Raw genomic sequence first — 16,014 nt, forward strand, 5'->3', positions numbered from 1 at the left:
ACATTGCCCTGTTAGGGCAAACACCTCTTCCTTCTCTGGAATGAACTTCGGTACACACCGTGTCCCATGTATGTATATATGTAAATATATAAAAAACATATTCATACATATATACACACTCAGTGAAATCTCTCCAGAAGACCACCTGTCTGAGGGGACCCCTCCCTAAAAGACTGGTTTTATATTCAATCACTGAATTTTTTTTCCATTATACTCTATGGAAGCTGCCCCCTATTTGCAGACCACCAGTTTCCTGTCCTGTGCAAAGAGATTTCACTTAAGTTTTATGATAAATAAGGAAAATGGCACACAAAGCAAATAATCATAAGAATATTCACCGAAATAAAACAGATCAGAACTGTGCTCAAAAGTAGGCTAAATAATCACTATTTATCCTGTATTGTAGTCAGTTCTTGGGGGAGATTGCTACAGGTGACTATTGGGAGGGGTTTCCAATTGTCCATCTGCACTGTATAATTTCCATCATCATAGTGCATCTAGGGATCTGGATACCAGTGCACCCCCATAAAGGATACCAACCATTTCATTTGATGCATTATGAAGCAAACATACCTTGAGAATGTTGTAGCACATATCTTGTTTAATCCTTGAGCTTAGTGGTTTTGCTGGTTTATAACATTAAGAATAATGAGACTCTGTTGCTCCTTTCCCTGGCTTGTCACTGTTCCTCTTACATTAGTTATACACTGCACCAGAGAATTATGTAATCACTGTGTTGTGCATGGCAGGCAGAAGTAATCAATCACTGAACCCCCCTGCTGCTGTATATGAGTGATCTAGCTCAGGTTGATTAGTCCTGTCTGGGCAGTTTAGCACCCAGGTTTCCCAGGGTCCTGAATGTTATAATAGTTTTTTTCAGCAAAATCGCTCAACTCGGGGATTAAACAAGATATGGTTCTGTATCAGTGTAGCTACAGCATTCTCAAGGCATGTTTTTTTCATAATGCATAAAATCAAATGGTAGATTTACTTTAAGGGGAACCTGTTACCAAGGACCTTAATTTCACTAAAGACAGGTTGCAGAAGCCCATTACAGCTGTATTGCACAGATGCCTTTCTGCCTTTTCTAAGCATTTGCATTACAGAATTGCGTGTTATAACTTACCTGGCTGCCTGACAGAATCCTCTGTTTAGTCCTAGGGTTTGGGCTTTGGTTTGCATGCCTTTCAAAAAACAACATGTGACTTGTCTGTGCTGCAGACTGCTCAGCTCACAGCCCCAACATTTCTGCTCCTGCCCTGCTCCTTCACAGAGGTGACAGTAGTAATGGGTCGTTTGAGAACGAGCCAGCACAAAGAGCCGGCTCATTTGCGTGAACGATGTGAGCCGATGGCTCACTAAAAGCCCGCTCTAAACGGCTCACCATGCCCCCTTTAACACGATAAAATTAGGTTTAAAGTGGTGTGGAGTGGGGTGACTGACTGGCCTGCGGCTCCCTATTGTATATTTTATAGGGAGCAGTTCCGACACAAAAGAGCCGGCTCTTCTTAGTGAGTGGAGCCTTATGAGCTAGCTCACTAAGAAGAGCCGGACTTCCCATCACTATGTTACAGCATGGTGAGCTGACATCAGTGGGAGAGGGAGGAGCTGTACATGAGCACAAAGGTGGGGGCTGGTAACAGAGGAAGGAGCAGCACAGACAAATCATGTGTTGCTTTTTGAAATGTATCCAAAGCCAACCCCTGGGACTAAACAGATGATTCTGCCAGGGTGTAAGGTAAGTTATAACAAACAATTATATTGTAATGCAAATGCTTAGAAAAGGCAGAAAGGCATTTGTGCAATGCAGATGTGATGGGTTCCAGCAACTTGTCTTTAGTGAAAATGAGGTCCCTGGTGACAGGTTCCCTTTAAGTTAAAAACAAAAGGAAACAAAGTCTTTCTTTCAGCTCACCGACATGTAGGAGGCCATATGAGGATCAGGCGCACGGAGCAAAAAAGTCGGGCCGCTCCGAGACAATGTGGAAGAACAAACGAAGGTAAGCTCCAGCGAGGATCCAAAAATGTGGGAAGTCAAGAAAAAATATATGAAAAAAAAAAAAAATGGAAGCATAAAAACTAACTTTTAATTCATAAGGTTAAAAAAACATGTGCACATGGGAAAGAAAAAAGCCATGACGCGTTTCGGAAGTCAATCCTTAGTCATACTGGCGTATGTGCATGTGGGAACTTGGGGCATTTAAAGTCTAAATGGAAACACCCGGTATGCATGAGAAGAAGGAAGTGACGTAATGAAGACACAGTATAAGGGAAAGAGGGAAAACCCGATGTGGACAGAAAATGTTTACAGATGTGAACAAATTGTAAACAATGAAAAGATCTAAAAAGATCAGGCAAATCTTGAAAATGCGGTAGATATGAACTTAATAGAAATGACATAATAGAGACACAGTATAAGGCAAAGAAGGGAAAATCCGATATGGAAAGAAAAATGATTACACATGTAAACAAATTGTAAACAATGAAAAAAATCTAAAAATATCAGGCAAATCTTGGAAATGCGGTAGGTATAGACTTAATAGAAATACATGAGGTCGGATCGCAAGTTTAAACCATGTGGATGGCTAGTATTTAAAGTAAGTATCCAAAAAGCCTCTCTAGTGAGTAGGGTTTTGCGCCAAATGCCTCCTCTTTTAGGTGGGGGAACTTTTTCGATAACCAATGCCGACATATGTGTGAAAGAGCCAGAATGAACAGTTTTGAAATGTTTTGCTACATTGGACATGTTTCGTGAGCACATTTTGTATGCATCATTTACATGTTCTTGTAGACGAATTTTAAATTTTCTTACTGTGCATCCGACATATTGCAGATGACACGATGTGCAACTGATAAGGTATACCACATGGTGACTGTCACAGTTTACATATTTATTAATATTGTACAATGTCTGGTGAGAGGTGGTATAGCTTTAAAAGGTGGCAGACTTTTTCATGAATTTGCATACCGTGCATCTATTCTGACCGCACTTAAAATTGCCTTTAAGGTGTAACCAGGTATTAGTATGTGTGCTGGAACTATCAGCACTAGAGAACATATTAGGTGAAACAATGTTGCCTATGGTGGAAGCACGTTTGGCAACATATTGTACACCATTAGACAGAATTTGTTTTACTATAGGATCCTGGTATAAAATAGGTAAGTTGTTTTGTATGATAGTTTTAACCATGGAAAATTCTTCACTGTAAGTTGTGCTGAAAGTTACACTATTAGCATGCTGTTGTTTTTTACGGTTTTGCTGTGAAAATAAATATTCCAAGCGGGGTTTAGTGTCTACTATTCTTTTAGCTCGTTCGAGGGTATGTGTGTTGTAACCCCTATGTTTGAAACGGTTGTCCATGGTATGGGTTTCAGAGACAAATGTATCAGAGTCGGAGCAAGAGCGTCGTGCTCTGATGTACTCTCCGACTGGTAGGTTCCTGATAGTGTGCTTGGGATGACAGGATTTTGCATGAAGAGTGGTATTGCCCGATGTAGGCTTTCTATACAGACACGTGGACACAGAGTGGGAAGAGCTGTGTCCTGTTAAAGTGATATCCAAGAAATGTATGGAGGTAGTATTGAAATGATGAGTAAATGTCAGATTAAGAGTATTGTTGTTAATGTAACTGATGAAATTGGGAATGTTACATATGTCATCCGACCAAACTAAGATGCAATCATCTATATATCTACCATACCATTTTATGGATTTAACAAAAGGGTTAGTGTCCGTAAATATATAATGTTCCTCCCACCATGCCTCTACATCCTCTTCCTCTCATACCAAACCTTACAAACAACAATCAAACGATGCAACCCGGCACAAAACAAAAGATACAGGAGGAGAGCCGGCCGCAAGCATAAAAACCAGATCTCAACATCAAAAAACTCGCAACAAGTAGCCTCATGTTCCTCCAACAGCGTATTGAATATGTCTGCATGCACTTTGTCTTCTCCACAAATACAAGTACTTGCTAAAGGACTTAATTTTGCCCCCACCAGTCATTTTAACCTATACAACACCATACGGGATGTGAATAAGTTTGTAAGATCCACTCTCTAGTGCTGATAGTTCCAGCACACATACTAATACCTGGTTACACCTTAAAGGCAATTTTAAGTGCGGTCAGAATAGATGCACGGTATGCAAATTCATAAAAAAGTCTGCCACCTTTCAAAGCTATACCACCTCTCACCAGACATTGTACAATATTAATAAATATGTAAACTGTGACAGTCACCATGTGGTATACCTTATCAGTTGCACATCGTGTCATCTGCAATATGTCGGCTGCACAGTAAGAAAATTTAAAATTCGTCTACAAGAACATGTAAATGATGCACACAAAATGTGCTCACGAAACATGTCCAATGTAGCAAAACATTTCAAAACTGTTCATTCTGGCTCTTTCACACATATGTCGGCATTGATTATCGAAAAAGTTCCCCCACCGAAAAGATGAGGCGATTGGCGCAAAACCCTACTCACTAGAGAGGCTTTTTGGATACTTACTTTAAATACTAGCCATCCACATGGTTTAAACTTGCGATCCGACCTCATGTATTTCTATTAAGTCTATACCTACCGCATTTCCAAGATTTGCCTGATATTTTTAGATTTTTCATTGTTTACAATTTGTTTACATGTGTAAACATTTTTCTTTCCATATCGGGTTTTCCCTTCTTTGCCTTATACTGTGTCTCTATTATGTCATTTCTATTAAGTTCATATCTACCGCATTTTCAAGATTTGCCTGATCTTTTTAGATCTTTTCATTGTTTACAATTTGTTTACATCTGTAAACATTTTCTGTCCACATCGGGTTTTCCCTCTTTCCCTTATACTGTGTCTTCATTACGTCACTTCCTTCTTCTCATGCATACCGGGTGTTTCCATTTAGACTTTAAATGCCCCAAGTTCCCACATGCACACACGCCAGTATGACTAAGGATTGACTTCCGAAACGCGTCATGGCTTTTTTCTTTCCCATGTGCACATGGTTTTTTAACCTTATGAATTAAAAGTTAGTTTTTATGCTTCCATTTTTTTTTATTTTTTCATATATTTTTTCTTGACTTCCCACATTTTTGGATCCTCGCTGGAGCTTACCTTCGTTTGTTCTCCCTTTAAGTTACACAGCCTGACAATGCTAATGACTATAAGACACGGTAACGGTGTGAAGAGGCCACCTTGTCTCACTATACAGTGCCTGTGCCGTGCTGCAAAGTATAGAGCACCTTCTATTCTTCCACTAGAATGGACAGTGGCATCATATGCTTCCGTGTCAGTAGGCCACAATCATCAGCACACATCCCTTAGTCTGTGGTCTGAAATTAGCACACGGTCAGGTGCATGTGGCATAAAACAAAATAGATTTTATCACCACATTGGGAAACCATTAGATTTTGGGCCTGTGAGATAAATGTTGTTTATTCTTTCTAGTGCTTCTTTTTCATATTAAAAAAAGGGCTTCAGAACTGGTATATCATGAGCAGTACATTAATTAACCTAAACAAATATGTGAGAAAAAGTGAAAGGTCTTCTATAAATATAAAATCTTTAAAACTACTTAGAATGCATGTTAAGCAAAAGCTTACAGAATTTTAAATAGTGATATTTACCTGGCAGCAGAGTAGGACCTAGGTTCTAATTTCGGCAGATGCTCTAGGAAAAAGAAAAAAGACTCAAGTAACATTTCTACATAAAACACAAACCAGGTACCTTGTTACTACCATATGTGGACTTAAATGTAGCATATAAAAAGAGGTATTATATTATAATAACAAGCATACAATGGTGGCCAAAAGTATTGGAACCCCTGTAATTCTGTCAGATAATTTCTTCCAGAAAATTATTGCAATCACAAATTCTTTGGTATTAATATCATCAATTATTTAGCTTCTAATAAAAAAAAAACACAAAAGAGAATGAAAAAAAAAGTCAAATCATTGCTCTTTTTACACAAAACTCCACATCTAGGAAGGTTGCCCATAGTGCCACAGCACACAATGGACACAGGAACATTCAGGTCTTTGGAGATGGACTTGTAGCTGTAAGATTGCTCATGCTGCCTCACAATTTAGATTCTCAAGTTCTTTGGTCTTCTTTCTTTTCTCCATGCTCAATGTGGTACACACAAGGACACAGGACAGCGGTTAAGTCAACATTAATCCATTTCAACTGGCTGCAAGTGTGATTTAGTTATTGCCACCACCTGTTAGGTGCCACAGGTAAGTTACAGGTGCTGTTAATTACACAAATTAGAGAAGCATCACATGATTTTTCAAATGGTTCTAATACTTTTGTCCACCCCCTTTTTTATGTTTGGTGTGGAATTATATCAAATTTGGCAATTCCTTTTGTGGTTTTCCATGAAGACAAATTAAAGGGCACCTACTACCACAAATCTACCTATAAAGGTAGATTGGGTGGTAGGTGGATCAATGGGACGTGAGGATAGCCCTTTTAAGGGCTAATCCTCACGTCCCCACACTTTTTTGATAACTTTTATTAGATATATATTCAAATTTACTTATGCGGCTACTGGGGCGTGGAGTAGCCGCATCTGAGGTTACACAAGGCCGCTACTCCACGCCCCGGTAGCCTCTTTTCCCCTCCTACTCACCCATCTTCGGCGCGCAGCTCCGCGTAGCTGCGCACCCTCGTCCGGCGATCCTGCCATCTGCGCATGCGCAGAAGAGCAGGCCCGCGCTTGTTTCGGAGCAGTGACCGAAACAGTGAGTAGATGGGTGAGTAGGAGGGGAAAAGAGGCTACCGGGGCGTGGAGTAGCCGCCTCGTGTAACCTCAGATGCGGCTACTCCACGCCCCAGTAGCCGCATAAGTAAATTTGAATATATATCTAATAAAAGTTATCAAAAAAGTGTGGGGACGTGAGGAGCTATCCTCACGTCCCATTGATCCACCTACCACCCAATCTACCTTTATAGGTAGATTTGTGGTGGTAGGTTCCCTTTAAATGAAGATAATAATACCAAAAAATTTCTGATTGCAATAATTTTTGGGAAAAAAAATGAGTATTATCTGACATAATTGCAGGGGTGCCAATTCTTTTGGCCACCACTGTATAACTTCTTATCTTCACAAAAAATTCATGCATACTGCATATTTTACAGCAATTAAAACACACATATTACTCATTAGTACGGATGAGTGGACACTATTAAATTCGTGCTGGCACTGTTTAAGGGTATTGTCTATTTAAATGGATAATAAAATTAATGTGGGAAGTTAATAAGAGATGGTGCGCATACCCCACATTATTTAAAAGGCACAGTAGGCTTTATCAGAACCAATTGCGGTAGTCATTAGTGGCGGTAATGAGCCGGAGCCAGAAATGAACTGACTGAAGTTCTTGGTTTTAGGGCCCAAACTCGCAAACTTTGATACAGACCCCAACTTTGCAGTCTGGTCCTGCTAAACATTACTCACTAGTACTGTAAAATTATACATTTCCTATGTGTCTAATGTCAAGTTTCGCAGGACCATTTTGGACCAATCATCAACGATGCACCCCATTCAGTGATAAGTTGCTATTAAAGCTGGGAGGCTCTCAGATGCTTTTTAATGATCATTATTAAAGATTGTCGGATGCAGTCTGTTATAGTAAAATAGTAAATTAGCAATGTAGAGCAATAAATTACAATTGTATGGTAAGATATTGTATGAGCTATCAGTCACCTTAAGGCTCAAGCATCCTATGTGGCGTAAAAAAAAAAAAGCTTAAAAATTCAAACCATCCCTGTTTCCCTACAGCACATACCAAAAAAAACCATAAACAAATAAAAACAAACCAATTATTACTTCGGGAGGGACCACAGTTTAGAGAATTTTCCTTCGGAAGGCCGATTCTAAAGATGATGCTACATCTAGATGATTGTGCTGAGCAAATGTTAATGAACTAGAACAATTGGCCACACATAAATCTCTTTGAAGGAGGCAGCTCTATTCTCTGCCCAAGGGGCTGCAACAGTCCTTGTAAAAGTGCACTTTAAAGGACACCTGTCTCTGTAACCATTTTTGTCACCACTACCTGTGATAGCTCACAGGATTCTATCTCAACCTTTATCTAGTTAATTCAATCAACCACTCTAAAATAATCTTTTTTGATTATGTAAATTAGTCTAGGCATATGGTGAGATAAAGTGGTGTCACCCCTGTTACCCCTCCCCTCTCATCTACCCTGCTCATGTCTGTGTCTAATCAATGTACATGGCAGTGGATTAAAGGGGAAAAAGTGCAGCTTCCTCAGTGCGCTGCTACATTGATTTCAGGTTCATTGGCCATTGGCCTTGGAGAGAGAGAGATTGCTGCTGCAGTGGAACGAGAATATTTAAGAACCTGACGAAGGGAGCGGTCTGCCCCCGAAACGTGTTGTTCATTAATTGACACTTTGTTGAATAAAATGATTTTGTGATCAAACATTGGTTGAACCTGAAATCAATGTAGCAGCGCACTGAGGAAGCTCCACTTTTTTCCCTTTAATCCACTGCCATTTGCAATACGGTCCTTCGAGGAGGAACCGGTAGGGGCACTGCAGCGCTACATCATCTCTTGACACACTCTGAGTAGTTATGCACTGAGCATAACTACCCCAGGTGAGAGCATAACTAACCTGACCTTAGTCACCAGAAATAGGATTTCCTTGAACCAACAGGTGTTTGCCCTTTGAGCACCTTTGTTTCCTTTTATTTTTCATTTTAGTCTAATCAATGTACATGAAAAACTTAATTCCATATTTTCCCAGAATCCCTAGTGGAGCATAAATGGCTGTAAGTCTCCACACGACTACGAAGCGGGCTTAATTGGCAGTCTTTGTAAGGAAAAGTCTTACTTACCAACACTTATGTATAGTAAAGCATTGCTAGTGTTTGTGCTGCATCTGCTCCCTTTGAGAGACACATAAATCCGCTACACAAATAATTGACATGCTCTGTTCTCCCATACACATTATAGTATAATAGTATACAAGGATGAAAAAAGTCCATCAAGTCCAACCCTTAAGACTAAAGCAAATGTTTTTCCCCATATTTTTGCTTTCCTGAAAGTTATCTAGGCCTCTATTGAACATGTACATAGAGATCACCATAACAACCTCCTGCGGCAGAGAGTTCCATAGTCTCACTTCTCTTATAGTAAAGAACCTTTGTCTATGGCGATGGTAGAATCGCCTCTCTGCAGCGTAGAGGATACCTCCTTGTCCTGGTTACACGCCAAGGTATAAAAAGATCTTTGGAGAGATCCTTGTATTTTTACATTGATTCAGGTATTTGCACATTGTATAGTACAAACTTTTTCTCCAGCTCCAATCCACCAGTATTCAGACGGTGTTGAAATAAAATTGGTTCTTTATTTAAATCGCATTAAAAACTGGCAAATACATTGTGAAATCCAACGCGTTTCAGACGCTCACTGCGTCCTTAGTCATGGATAACAAAAAATGTTAGGATGCATTAATTTATATCAGCTGGGACCTATGGTTCTCAAAGTTACAGCCTGTTCCGGTCAGTAGGAGGAGTGTGTAATTTGACCAAGTTTGGCCAGCGTCGGTATCCCCCTGACAACGAAGTCATGTGAGAGAGAGGCGTGGCCAGACTTGTCAGGTGACTGCTGTGTTCCCAGGGCAACACTAGAACGAAGAATAAACAGGAATTGTGTAACAGCGGTTCCAGTGACCTGCCCAGGTAAGTGAATTGGGAAGGGGGAACTAGTTTTAGTGCGAAGTGAAGCCTCTGGGAAAAAGTGGTCATGAGAAACCAGGTCGGAGAAATTTAACAGTAAATTTAAAAACAATGAATGTATGATAAAATTCGTTATACAATAAAGTGAGCATAATAAATAACAGATCCAGTAACGATACTTATATAGACAATAATAATATGCAGAAAAAGAAGACCTAAAGTAACCAGGGGGGAGATAAAGAGATCGGACGAGAGACCCACTGGAACATGTCAGTGGTAATGTAATATTAATTCATTTCTGATGTTCATGCCCAAAGGTGATGCAGTATTCAGAACCATGAACCAACAGGCCTCCCTATCGAAAAGTAGTCTCCTCAAATCTCCTTCCCTTTTGGGTACATAAGTTTTTTCAATAATAAAGGCAGTAAGTGTACAGACTGATCTGTTATGTAAATTACGAAAATGGACTGACGCTCTGATGTTCCTATTCTGATTACCAGTGACATCATTAATATGCTCCAACAGCCTGGTTTTGAATTTTCTTGTGGTGCAACCCACATACATCATATTACAGGAAGTACAGCGGATGACATAAACTACACCAAGACTGTTACAGGTGAGGTGTTGCCTAATGTTGAAATTTTTGTCACCCGATGTGTTTTTGAAGGATTTAGTAGGCGTAATGAATGTACATGTGCGACATTGTCTAGAGCCACATCTAAAAAACCCTACAATGTCCAGCCAATTGCTTGGTTTTTTGTTTTCTTTAATCATGGAGGGGGACAGCATATTGCCAAGAGTAAGACCCCTTCTAGAAACAACCTTGTACCCGTCACTAAGTATGTTTTCCAATTTGTCATCATCATATAAAATGGGAAGATACTTGAGAAATATGTGTTTGATCTTATAAAATTCAGAACTAAATTGCAAAGAAAGAACCGGTGTGTCTCCTTGTTTATTCTTACATGAGAAAGAAGACTTCTTGTGCAATAAAGAATTCCGGTCCTTTTTGTGGGCAATGTTTATGGCTCTATTTAGTGACCACTCCGGATAACCCCTGGATATGAGTCTCCGGGTGATACTATCGGACTCCCTTAAAAAATCTGAATCTGAGCTGCAATTTCTTCTGCTATGAATCATCTCCCCCACCGGAATTGATTTTAAAGTGTGTTTGGGATGTTGACTGGTGTAATTGAGAATTGTATTGCCTGCTGCAATCGTTGTGGTTGATATATTCCACAAATGAGGGCAGGGCATGGTGGTCACACACATGGTGAATCCTGCACACCGGAGTCCAACACGGGTTTCACCTACTCTATGGAGTCCCAGAATATAGTGCTAAGCTCCACCCACTTTCACAAAATAGATACCTTACGCTAAATTTATTCAACACATTCGGCACCCAGATGAATTCACTGCCACCACCCACAAGTTAGTCATACTAAGAAGGCCGTAGGCGCCACACAGACAATGCACACTGATGATTCACACAGAACATGCAATCAATACATATACTATGATAAATGGCCTGGTAACGTATTACCTTTGGAAACTTAGATTCTTTAAGGCTACAAGTAGAGGCTTATTCAAGTTAACACTTTTATATACATAAAAAATTTAGACTCAAAACAAACTTATCAGACTAAAATTAAATTTAAAAAAGTTACAAACAATATACATACAATACATTCCTTTATGGGATAAAGGAAACAAAATACCCTTACTATTGGATAGAGAAAAGCATCTTGGCTTGAGAACACAGCATAGATTTTGTGCCAGCCTGCTAATAAATAGAGTCCTCAGAACTGAAAAGGCCTTGTTGCAGATTTACTAATTTAAACCCAGTGGGTTTTTGGCCCTCACCCCTGGCTGTGATGTCACTGTGAACGGGAGGTCTGCATCTTCCTACCCCATCCAGAGAAGTGGAAGTGCCATTGTTTCCAATCACCAGGGTTCCTCGCTACCTTTCACCCCATACCAAACTTGGGGTGTTTAAGCCTAACATTAGGGGTGGTTTGCAATTGGCTGGGTTTCCATGCAGCTAGGCTTTAGATCCTAGGCCATGAGGGTATCTCGATCCTATAACTCCCCCCTGTAACTAAAAATCATTAGTTATTAATTATGAATTATGTCCCAGTTATGGACTGCAATGATTTGTTTCTGGTGTTGTAGGGAAATCAACACACAGGGGCTTATTTACCAAGTGGATTTGCGCCACTGGGATAGGTATTTAACTGGGGATTGTGTTGCATGTGAAAAGATTGTGGCGCTGCTGCGCTGGCTTTCATGCAACAGAAATTGTGGGGCGGGCCTTTGTACAATCCAACTGATTCGGACTGAGTGTGGGATTTAACTTTCAAATTGTGTTGCAAGATCAAGCACTTACATACACCGGGAAGAAGGTGGTGAACTCTGCAGGACCTGAGCGGGGAAGTGACACATGCAGGATATCGGGTGCACGATCTTAGTGAATCGAGGCACAGTGCATGAATATTGGACTCCGCAGATTCGGGTGAGTAAATGTGCCCCACAGTCTACTATTCCTTTGATCTCTTCTTTCTTAGAGATGAACTAGCAGTGGTGTGCATATTTACACCTGCTGTAGACCAGGCTTCATTCTAATCTTTGGTCACAGAGAGACCTCCTGGGGCGTTAGGCTCCAGCTAGCACATAACTTCCTGGCTGGTTGTAGACGTAACTGACATTTTCACTTCCCAAATGGAGCCTCATAGCTGGAATGTCCTTCAGTCCGTAATAAATTTAAGGGACACTGCGCTGATGACGGAGGATACCCTAGCTGTATAGAAGAGGACCTGCCGGGGGGATGTCGGAATGTGAGTACACGGTTTGGTTTTCTCTTGGCTTCAGTATAAGCCCAGGTGAGGTTTTTCAGCACAATTGCAAGTAATTGCATGTCTTAGAGGGATTATACAACTGTAATCGTTCAACCTGATCCGCAACATGCCGAACCCAAGCACCTGGCAAACAACACACTGTTCAGCATGCACAATCTTTTTGACAGATTGCCCGGTCTTTTCCCCTAATAATGGAATCTCTTACTACCAGCACCTGTCTGACCTTGCCTATAATCCCATCACCCTTCTTACTGAAGAAGACAGTCCTCTGGCTGCTAGAGAATAGAGAGTCAAATAGCGCCCAGTCGAAAATGGGACTTTTTTGCCATTTTGAAAAATATTAAAAATTCTATAAAAAGTGATCAAAAGGTTGTACAGTCCTAAAAAATGGTATCAGTAAAAACGTCATCGAAAGTCGCACAAAATGACACTACCCACAGCTCCGTACACTGAAGTATGAAAAAGTTATTAGCGCCAGAAGATGGCAAAATCAAAAAAAGTTTTAATTTTTGTAAATGTATGAAAAAATTATAGAACCTATATAAAATGTGGTATCCCCGTGATCGCAGATCACAGAAGCAGATGTGGGAGGGGCCTAGCCAGGCACATGCACAGCACTGACAGAGGCATTTATTCCATAACTCATTGGCCTCACCTAAGCGCTACAGAGCGCTCAGCCTTCAGAGTCTCCTTCCACCTGCTGTGTTCAAATAGTCCCTGCACAAACTGAACCCTATAGGGCAGGGGGAATCTGCTAAAGATGCTATAGGGCTACCTAAGCCGTGACACTGCTTCCTTTTCATTTTAATCCTTGTCACTATATACTTGAATAAGAATTTTTTTTAATATATATGCACGCACACCTATATATTCAATAACATATTCTGAAACTTTCATATCAGCCTCATTTATAAAAACTATAAAACAGCCTGTTGTTCATAGCAATCAGTCACAGCTCAGCTATCATTTTTTCAAAGCCATATAAAAATATAAAGCTCAGTATAATGTGTGTGTGTATATATACCGTATATACTCAAGTATAAGGTGACCCAAGTATAAGCCGAGGTACCTAATTTTACCACAAAAACAGGCAGAACCTCTTGCCTCATGTATAAGCCTAGGGTGGGAAATGCATTGGTCACAGCAACCACCCAGTATATATCCAGCCAGCACATGCCCCCAGTATATAACCAGCCTCTGCTTACTAGTATATAAACAGCATCTGCCCCTTTTAGAAAGCCAGTAACCCCCGCCCCCAGTATGTACCTAGAAGTCTTCTAGTATATAGCCAGCCAATCTCGAGCATATAGCCAGCGCCTGCCCGCCTAGGGTGGGAAATGCATTGGTCACAGCAACCACGCAGCATATAACCAGCCTCTGCCTACTAGTATATAGACAGCACCTGCTCCCCAGCATATAGCCAGCGCCTGCCCCCAGTACATAGCCAGCTCCTACCCCCAGTACATATCCAGAGCCTGCCCGCCAGTACATAGCCAGTGCCTGGCCGCCAGTACATAACCAGTGCCTGCCCGCCAGTACATAACCAGTGCCTGCCCGCCAGTACATAACCAGTGCCTGCCCACCAGTACATAACCAGTGCCTGCCCACCAGTACATAACCAGTGCCTGCCCGCCAGTACATAACCAGTGCCTGCCCGCCACTACATAGCCAGTGCCTGCCCCTCAGTATAGTCCTGTTGTATACACCATGACATCAGCCACTTGCTGGCATCACATTGTGTACCGATGGTGGCATACACACTGCTGACCTCATGGTGTGTGCGACGCAGCCGCAGGGATCGGAGACAGAAGAGGACCCTATGTATTGTGTAAAGATTGCTACATAGAAGATAGCCATGGCTGATCTTTTGTCCTTAACAGTTTCATTAATAAATTTAAAACAAAAGCAGCACAAACAAAAATTTGAGCAGAACTAACGTTTGACGCCAATTTTGTTTTATTTGTTTTTGTTTTGTTTGACTGCTAGAGCATTTAATTGCTGTATATATTATATATATATATATACACACATATATTTGTGTGCATATGTATATGGTATGTATTTATTTATAGTGTGGTATTTGGACATTTAAAATCAATTATTTCTGTAAGCACATCATGGATAGAACATTTATCCTAATTATATTTTTATATATTTGTATTTCCCAATTGTCACTTGTACCTTATCACTGTTTTGTATTGTTTTTAGTATTTGACCTGACAAAGACGCCAGTCAGGTCATCTCTTTAATCATTTCTATATTATGAAGAAACTCTCATAAGCTCACTGCATTCAGGTGCATTCACTGCATTCAGGTAATGGATGTTCACCCTCGGGTTTTACACAAGAAATTTGACTCCTTACCCCAATCCTGTGCAGTTACTAGGTACTGAATTAATGTTCTCCTCACATCTAAAAATTGCCATTCATTTTCCTTTTGATTTCTTGGATTGTACAAAAAAAATAGAATTCCTTTCACATGAGATATGTGCCTGCCTCCTTCATCTCCTTGTAGCTTCTCTCTGCTCACGATGTAGGATCTGGCAGGCTGTCAGTGAATGTCTCTGAGATTTGTGCTGGCACTGCAGAAGGCGTGGCTACAGGCACATAGCAGAAAGACACAAACTCAGCAAGCGTGGAAGTCACACAGAAATCCAAGATGGCTGCCTGAGGCTAAAGTCAGAAGTTACATTGTCGTGTCTAGAAAGCAACTGAAATTGTGTACAGCAGGGCTGATAGAGACAGGATGAATTTATATTTGTGAAATGCTGTATTTTTGTTAATCCCTTTAATAGAGAATATGAAATACAAAGTCTGATTTAAGGATTTTCTTTTTTTTTTCAGATAAATGCAAATAGCTGATTGAACACCGGATTGCTGAGGTATTCTCTCTAGGTCGCCTTTCTTTTCTCTCCTTCTCCTGCTCTTCTCTCATTCTCTTTATTTTCTTTTTCTCCTTCTTTGTGTTGTGTCCTTCTCACTCTTATCCACATTACATCACATAGGTTCATCTTACTACAATCCTATGCAGATACCACACCTGTCTCATATTACAATGTAACATACTCATTCCTTTTCCATATTACACCTTACATCATATCTACCCATTCAGACTACATCAATTGTCTCTCTCACATATTCCATAATAGAATACATTCATTCACACATCCTACACCAAAGTCCATTTATTTTATTTTACATTATCTTTTATTTACCAGAGGGCGCCTTCAGTCTCTGAACAGGAATCACTTCACCCTTTAATATGCATGCTGCGATCTAGGGTGTAGTGATTAGTGACGCGTCTGTCGGGCAGTGTCTGCTAGTGCGCCTGCAAACCACAGCCTCTACTTCTGGCCTTTCAGCCTTATTCTGTAGTCAGGAAGCTCATTTTGAACACCGGTGCCTTTGTCTTAACATGGTTTTAATAAATTTCCGCTGCCCTGTATAGCGGCTTGGC

At 40.6% G+C, this 16,014-nt stretch overlaps 1 protein-coding gene across 9 annotated transcripts in view; it reads right to left on the reverse strand.

The window, feature by feature from the left end:
* Window positions 1–16,014, reverse strand: part of MTRR (5-methyltetrahydrofolate-homocysteine methyltransferase reductase) — a 517,819-nt gene that overhangs the window by 207,745 nt on the left and 294,060 nt on the right. For all 9 annotated transcript variants that reach the window (XM_072152995.1, XM_072152997.1, XM_072152996.1 and 6 more), the window contains one exon: window positions 5,626–5,668. In XM_072152995.1, the coding sequence (XP_072009096.1) occupies window positions 5,626–5,668 (43 nt within the window). The remainder of the gene's footprint in view (window positions 1–5,625; window positions 5,669–16,014) is intronic.

The sequence above is a fragment of the Engystomops pustulosus genome, chromosome 5 (assembly GCF_040894005.1).
Source record: "Engystomops pustulosus chromosome 5, aEngPut4.maternal, whole genome shotgun sequence".
Taxonomy (NCBI): domain Eukaryota; kingdom Metazoa; phylum Chordata; class Amphibia; order Anura; family Leptodactylidae; genus Engystomops; species Engystomops pustulosus.